The sequence below is a fragment of the Anguilla rostrata genome, chromosome 17 (genome assembly GCF_018555375.3).
Source record: "Anguilla rostrata isolate EN2019 chromosome 17, ASM1855537v3, whole genome shotgun sequence".
NCBI lineage: Eukaryota > Metazoa > Chordata > Actinopteri > Anguilliformes > Anguillidae > Anguilla > Anguilla rostrata.
The window spans coordinates 11,886,872-11,895,178 of record NC_057949.1 but is presented as its reverse complement, the minus strand read 5'-3'; the positions used below and the strand labels follow the sequence as shown (position 1 = coordinate 11,895,178).

The 8,307-nt window shown below is 43.6% G+C and overlaps 1 protein-coding gene across 3 annotated transcripts; it reads right to left on the bottom strand.

Moving 5' to 3' along the window:
- Nucleotides 1-675: 675 nt before the first annotated feature.
- On the bottom strand, nt 676-7,123 carry LOC135243680 (guanine nucleotide-binding protein G(I)/G(S)/G(O) subunit gamma-13-like). Of its 3 annotated transcripts, none has more exons than XM_064315668.1 (4): nt 6,606-7,119; nt 4,345-4,460; nt 3,301-3,433; nt 676-1,107 (listed from the first exon to the last, which is right to left on the bottom strand). In XM_064315668.1, exons 3-4 carry the CDS (start codon nt 3,396-3,398, stop codon nt 1,002-1,004), a joined length of 204 nt encoding a protein of 67 aa, XP_064171738.1. In that variant the 5' UTR covers nt 3,399-3,433; nt 4,345-4,460; nt 6,606-7,119; the 3' UTR covers nt 676-1,001. The 3 variants fall into 3 exon arrangements, with proteins under 3 accessions (XP_064171738.1, XP_064171737.1, XP_064171739.1); XM_064315667.1 differs by having other exon boundaries at nt 6,615-7,119; XM_064315669.1 differs by lacking the exon at nt 4,345-4,460 and having other exon boundaries at nt 6,615-7,123.
- Nucleotides 7,124-8,307: the final 1,184 nt, after the last annotated feature.

Below are 8,307 nucleotides of genomic sequence, written 5' to 3'. Positions count from 1 at the left end.
AACAGACATGAAATAAAAATTCCAATTTTATCGCAAGTTTCTATAGCAGACAGAGCCCACAGATTGTGTGATTAATTAATCGACTAATTTAAAAGATAAGTAACTAAATAAATAAATAAATACACTGTAAATGCAGTTGATAAGTAAAGCAGGTTGTTATCTGTACATAAGCAATGGGCTGTGTGAGTGTGAATATGCTGTGCGTTGTTATCTTTAACTGCTGGTAACATAAGGCAGATATGTACAGAGTGAAGCAGAAGTCACTATACATTAGCACACTTTTAATAATACAAAAATACACCTGCAGACATGAACTGACCATGTTGTTATCTTCTCCTGTTTAGTACTTCCTAAATGTAATTCACTGCTGGAAACTGCATATTGAATTGTGCCTTCATAGAATATAACTAAGAAACAGAAGAATTTCAACTTTCCCAAACCCTCCTATCTGCTGTAAAGGACAATGTTTTTACATTGGACTGATGTATCTGAGATAAAAATCTTTAAGAGGTGACGACCGGTTTCCGCTGTGCGTGTGTGTCTGTGTGCGTGTGCATGTGTGTGTGTCTGTGTGCGTGTGCAGGAGTGTGTGTCTGTGTGCGTATGCATGTGTGTGTGTCTGTGTGCGTGTGTGTGTGTGCGTGTGTGTGTGCATGTGCGAGCATAGTGTGTACATGTTTGTGTGTGTGTGTGTGAGAGAGAATAATGTGCGTGTGTGTGTGTGTGTGTGCCTACGCCATGCACATCTGTATCTTGGATTCATAGATAAAAATGTGCAGACAGCAGCAGAAAGAAATACCAAGTAGACTGTTTTCTGGATTAAACTATGAGCTGAATACAGAGCATGTGTTTGCATATATGAATATATATATGAATAAATATGAACGGTGATGCAAGTGGTGTTTCCAGTTTCCCTGGCGACACAGTCTGCTGTACATTCACCGTGAGAGAGGGGGCACCGTCTGGCAGTGTGGGTGCGGCGTGGCGTTGGAGTGGGGCCATTAAAGGATGGCACACTTGCCCTTCTCCACCCAGGGGTTGTTCTTCATCAGTTCGGGGTTCAGGAAAGGATCCTCTGGCACGCCATCCTCAATCCACTTCACTAAGCTAAGGAGAAGAGGGTTGTCACACGTCAAGGAAACCACAATGAAATTTGTCCCAGATTGCCATGCCCAGCTTTAACCGCTGAGATGCTATTCCCTAGTCCCAGAATGTCTTGCATACCTCTACCCACAATGCTGTGTGTCCCAGAACACTGCACACATGGAATCATACACTGGCCGTGAGAAAGGCTACTTTAAGGATGATGGGGTGTTCTGTGTGCATGTATGTGTGTGTGTGTGTGTGTGTGTATGTATGTATGTCTGTTTAATGCTGAGAAAAACCTTTATGTACTTGAAAATGTCAGAATGAATTGGAAGCTTGAGTGAGCTGTCAGATCAGAGAGAGCAGTGAGGTCACAGGCCAGAGACCTGAAGCAGCTTGGTGACGGCGGGAAAATTGTGATTAAGTTTAATGTGCAGCTTGAGAAAAGCAAGCAAGGGTTTTGAGTGTAAGTGGGTGGGTGGCCACATTATAAGTGCTGAGGTCTCTGGCACAGGTGGGAACATGTACTTGTGTGCAGGGGGAATAGAGGCCTGTGCGCCGGGGAGTTTGCTGATAACTGATCTGGGATTAGTAGGGAGCAGTGCAGCAGAGTGGGACGCAAGCTAAGAATAAATGATCTGGGATTAGTAGGGAGCAGTGCAGCAGAGTGGGACGCAAGCTAAGAATAACTGATCTGGGATTAGTAGGGAGCAGTGCAGCAGAGTGGGACGCAAGCTAAGAATAACTGATCTGGGATTAGTAGGGAGCAGTGCAGCAGAGTGGGACGCAAGCTAAGAATAACTGATCTGGGATTAGTAGGGAGCAGTGCAGCAGGGTGGGATGAAAACTAAGAATAACTGATTTGGGATTAGTAGGGAGCAGTGCAGCAGGGTGGGATGAAAGCTAAGAATAACTGATCTGGGATTAATAGGGAGCAGTGCAGCAGAGTGGGACGCAAGCTAAGAATAACTGATCTGGGATTAGTAGGGAGCAGTGCAGCTGGGTGGGATGCAAGCTAAGAATAACTGATCTGGGATTAGTAGGGAGCAGTGCAGCTGGGTGGGATGCAAGCTAAGAATAACTGATCTGGGATTAGTAGGGAGCGGGGCAGCCATGCAGGACATAGCCCAGGAATAACAGATCTGGGATCAGCGAGGCAGCAGTGGGGGACACAGCCCAAGAGAGCCTACAGAGCTGCACAGGAACAACAATGAGATTCCTGAAGTGAGGTAAACATTAAAACATTAAAGGCATACTATGCAGAACTTTTACCTTGAAAATATTATAAAATAACCATACTCAGTTATATCTTTGATTTACTGCCAATCTCTGTCTTAGCGCACATTTGCCAAATCCATGCTCCTCTGCCTGTATTTCATCTCCTAAAAAGCATTTTGGACATACCTCTCTTTTCTGTTTGGGGAGGGGTGTGTGTGGCTACAGATCCTGTGAGGGTGTGATCAGGTTTCAGTGGCGTGTCTGTTGCTGGCTAGCTACTGCAATGGTGGAGGTGAAGAAGTACAGTGATGTGACACTACAAGCTGACAGGGCTCATTCACGAACCAGAGCCAACCTTGGAATTGCTTTTACTTGATGGCATCAGCTGAAGGTCACCTAGGGGATGAAATGCAATGCTGAGTTTGCGTGTTTTCTGCGCTCAAGGGTGTTTTGTGCCCAAATGGACGTGAGTGGGTGGTGCTGAGGAAGGAGGAGGGTCTTTGATTGTAAACACAGGACCACAGCAAGGCTAAAAATCTTGCATAGTATGCCTTTAAAACATTCTACCCATGCGGAATAAGGCTTTTAGCAAGGGCTAACAGTCACTGCCTCAATTCACTGCACAGGCAAGGACCGCACTGTGCTGTCTCAACACTTTCATCACTAAAATCGCTCTTGTACATTCCCGAGAATTCCAACGAAAATTTCACTACCCAAAAACATACAATCATACAATAGATGTTTTTTCTTGGAATATTGCTTAAAATATGTTTATTTTTGGGTGCTTAAAGGGTTAAAGCATTTCAAATATATATGTAGCAAGGATCTGTTAGATCTCTACTACACTTAGTACTGCTACCTCTAACCATATTACAGCCACTGCTACTATTACCTCAACCACACCTGCTGTTCATTAACTACTATTACTAGAGCTACAGTCACCTTCATCTAAAGCATGCAGTGATGATACTCAAGTGAGAGAGGACAGCCACTTACTCTGTGACGGATTTGGAGGATTTCTCCCTCTTGAATGCCAGCTGGTACTTCAGGCTCTCCACCTCCTTCTTCATCTGCGGCAGGTCCATCTCGTCCATGACTGCGTCTCACCTGTGTCTCGCCCACGTCTCACCTGCACATAACGGAGAGGACACATGAGTCTCTGCTGCTTGTATGCTGTTGTGTCACAGGAAGTGGTGGATCTGCAGTGCCAATCACAGCAGAGGGTGGCTTGACCAAGCGCTGGAGGGCACCCTTCTTGACCCGCCAGCACACACGTCTTCCAGGACAAGAGCAAAACTGCCTACTAGTGTTTTACAGACTGGGTCAGAGCAGGGTTCTGTCTGCATCAGAGACTATTAAGTATCTTTGTTGAGTACGCTGGATGAGAAAGTTGTTATATAGGGAAATTTTCTCTAAAAATAGTAGTGCTTAAGTGTAGTGTACTTAAAATACCTGGATGGTATACTTACTTCTGGGTTTTCGCTGAGTATATTCGAGAGCATACTTTTCAGGAAGTAAATGAACATTTTGGCCCCATAAATATGATGCACAGGTTCGCTTTAGAAATGAGGCACAGCATCGCTGACATTTTACTTCAACACCAAAAATGCATGAGCATGGCAGTGCAAGATTTAAAAGCCAACTTCAAGGAAAAGATGTCTTAGTGCCACTGGAAGACAGTATGGAGGTTACTTTTCACAAACTGCATGTCACATACTAAACAGTATGCAGTAACCAGCGCCCAGATCAATCCAAGCGGGTGGGGCCTAGCTGGACAGGGGTGTGGCTTCCCAAAAGAGTTAACTTTGTCAATTCCCTCATATAACTTCAGTCAGATTTGCCCCCGAAAACTGAAGCTGCCTCATCAGGCCAGGAAATAGCCACTACCTTGAGGCAAGACTTCAGACGCTTGTGTTTGTGTCGTTGTGCTTTTCCCCCCTCTGCTTTCACTGACCAGCAGGCCGTTACCAGGATAAGCCTGCAAAAGAAGTGCTTCCTGCAGGATGTGAATTTGCATGGTGCGAGCCCAGAGGCTATTACCGAATGTTACTCTGAAGAAAATGAGCTCTGCGTCTCAGACTGGCAGGTGAAAGGTGACGCTCTCCCCAAACACAAAGCAGCTCAAATCCAGCTTCAGGTGTTTCGGTCAGTGTTCTCTGCAGGAAAAAAAAAAACAAAAAAATAAAAACAGAAAATATGTGATGAAAGTATTTCTTGGATACTACCCAGAAATATGTATATATGTCCAGAAATACAAAAAGGTTTTTTTTATTTCAGAATCACTAATCGGTAAGGTTGAAAAGGCTATGACTGATGTACATCAAACTAACAGTGCTGAACAGGTTCAATAGGATAAAGCATGGTTTCAGATACAGGAATGGCTGTAACACCTTGTTGGAACTGTCCCTGAACCAAGTACTCAGTGACTCTCTTAAAACACAGATGAATTAAAACCTTTAACTGGCATCTGTGTATTTGCTTGTCTGAAGCACTCAAAAAGGTTTGCACTTCATACAATTTTGGATTAGTTTCAGTTTAAGCATCCATGCATTATCAAGCTGTAAGTGGTTGTGTATTGTGAAAAGGCACATTATATAAGACACATTCTTAAAATAACAACTCAGTCACAAATAATAAGATTTCATCAACAAATAATGTTCTGAGAGTGTGTATGATTTATAAGATATATTTTATACATGCTACAATTGCCCCTGTCATGTGGTTGTAACAATGGAGTAATGGTCTTGAAACAGATTTTGAAACCAGTTCATTTCTTATGGAAACACTTAAACATAATCATTCAGCAGTAGAGACACATTAGTATATAATGTAACAATTTGGCAGTTCTAGTGTAAATAGTTTTGAGGTATTGTGAAAACTGTAAAAAAAAATGTTACAACTAGTCCCTAGTCTCCCTTATAGACTGGCTTTGTTGGGATATGTGAAACTGTGACGTGACAAACTTTCAGTGCCACTTCCGGGATGCGAAAGTAGGTCGCGAGGCGATTTAGGTCACTACTAGAGCATCCAGCGGGAGATTAAACTCTCGTTCACTTCCTTTCGGGCGACTGGGTCCGTGTCCGTGCGTGGCGTGATTTTTCCAGTAAACTTTTTCTAACAGGAATATACCGTACCATTTTCACCACCCGATTTAATTAATGCAATGTAATTACTTAAATTCCATGTATTTCATTGCCAATATATACTTTTGATCACTTTCTTCTGGGCTATGCTACAAATTTCTCTGTCGCAAAAAAAGCGTTAATTTCCCTATCATTTTTATATTTGTAATGCATGCGTTTTCAAGGCTTAGTCAGGGCGCCTTTTCAGTTTGCTTCGCGTAAGGTAATGATATTTCGCTCTATTGTGTTCGAAAAGTAATTGTTTGATGACAGTTGCTATGGGCGATACAGCCGATGTGAACGCAGCAGCACTGTGGATGCTGATACGGTCGCGTTGGGAACAGGGGTAGCGCGTCGGTCACTCGTCTGCTACAAGCAGACTATATTCACGAAAGTCCCCCTGAATGCCGGTAACAGTGAGCTGGTCATTGAGTAGGATCGGCGAGACACCTTCACTTCAGCCAAATGAAGACTCGATTCTGTCAAATTGTGTTATTAGTCCCGCGAGATAAGGTGCGATCTACACAGCGCAGAAACTGCCGTGTTATCTACTGCATTGCTTCTTATGACAAGGATTCATCGAATACGACGAATTTAAGTAGCCAACACTATTAACCTGTTATCCCGGGCGATGCTTATATTATATGGTGTGTCTATATGTGTGTCTGTGCGTGTGCCAGAGAGAAATGTTTCCTGGAAACATAGTTAGGGAAACAAAGAAAATCTGAATCTTCAGACAATTTATCATCTCTAGATTACCGATGAAAATCCGCGGAGGGCCGGAGGAGGTGTGAGAGTGTGAACGAGTGGGCTTCGCGGGAATCGAGTCCGTCACGCAGCAGGGTCGACTGAGGCGAGCCAGGAATTCAAGTTTATGTAACATGATTCATTTCGACGTACGGATGAAAACCGAGAGCGTGAAGGAAGAGTGGCAAGTGCCACACAAACAGTAACTACCCAATATCACACACAGATCAGGACATAGTGCATTTTCTAGGCTACCCCGCAGTTCAGTTAAATTTGCGTAACTCAAACAAACATTTGCAAAAAAAAAAAAAAAACATGCGCGTAACCGTTGATGGACATTAATTATGCTGTAATTACATAATTAATGGCCACAATGAAAAGGAGGAAACAACACAAATAAATCAAGTCCCCCCAGTCGGTTCCTGCTATTACCTCGCTTACCTCACCGATGTACCTGTAGCTACAGATCTGGTGCAGTGGAACGGTCTGGAGGTTCTTCGTTTTGCAGGGAAACGCAGTTATTTTCCGCCCCTCTCCCTTATAAACGATTACAGAACGTCCCAGCCTTCGCGATTTCAGTGTTCAGCATGTATTTAGGTCCAGATTCAAAGTAGCGTCCACCGTTTCCGCAATGAAACTAATGATGACGAAGAATATGGCACATTTATTCTTTTAAATATATATGTATCTATTTTTTCCCAGTTAGTGTGGAGATGGATAAGTCCGGGTTGGCGTGTGCTGCAGTGTGCGGACCGATTGATGCTGTATTAGTTGTGTGTCTGCGCTGCTCAGTCGATTTTTCCGTCCTGTGTGTGCGTGTGTATGTATGCATGTATGTATGTGCGCGCGCGCCCGAGTGTGTTTATTTGGTTGAAACGATCAGATCAACTGGGCGGGATGCTCGTTTTGAACTATGTCTTTCCTCTTGTTGAGAGGATTGCGTCGCCAGAACAGTGCGACTTTAAAGGGCTGCATTTTTTCAACTCCCTCCCATCTTACAGCACATGATTAGTATCCTCAAATTATCCCATTCTTGCCCTCGCGCAGAGCGAAATTTCTTTCCAAATTAGGAAGGGAGGGCTTGCGCAGGCAATCGAGCTACAATTATATATTTTTTCTCTGGATGGTTATTAATACCATATTTTCATATAATCACACACATCACACCTTGTAATTTCTTAATTAGGCTACATTTCTGGAACAGAAATGAAACTGTTACTAAATCACCTGCGCTGTGTAAAAATATTATGTTGGTATTTTCCCCCAGTTTCCCCAGTTGTTTTGAATAGTCGTGAAAGATGACTACCATCCGTTTTACAAAACACAAAAAAATGTGCTATGGGTAATGCCAGGTTTGTGTGAATGATAGTCAGTGGCATGCCATTTCTCTCAGTATGAGCATATGAGTTTAACTTCCTTGCCTAATTTTCCCTGATGACAAAAACATTTTTTTATTGCATGAATTGCTTGCTTCAATCCTAGTTCAAGGCAGCCAGTAATGACCATTACAAAGAGGAACATGAATGCCCTTGCTCATATCATCAATTTATTGGAGCAAGAATTAAAGTGGCAACAAATCATTTTATTATTTTGTTCACGTGACTGACAAATGATAGCACATTTTCTCAGGTGGATAGTTACTGGCACAACTGTAATAATGTACCGGCAAAAGCAATATTCCACATGGTGTTACTTTTCACATGGTCTGGAGTCCAGAGGAGGGTATGTTGCTCCACACTTTGCTGATGCTAACTAGATTGCGATGGTAACTGGAGGGGGTAACTGTCACTGGCCTCCTGCACACAATCACTAGCCTGCTGAAGGATCTACCCTACAGTATAGATCATGCTTCGCTCTGCTTGGACAACCTCCCTCAGTTCTGGGTTCTTGACCACTCCACTGCTGTTGATGCTGCTGACCACCACATTGTCCTGTCTTCTCTGTCTGCAGTGGGGGTCTGCAGTACAACTCTTGTCTGGATTGCATCCTACCTTGCTGGATGGTCCTTCCTGGTCATCTTGGGTAGCAAAGTACGAACGGCCTATAGCCTTTCTACAGGTGTACCCCAGGGCTCCGTCCTTGAATTGCCGCCCTTCTCCCTCTACACCAAATCCTTCAGCCCTGTCATCACTTC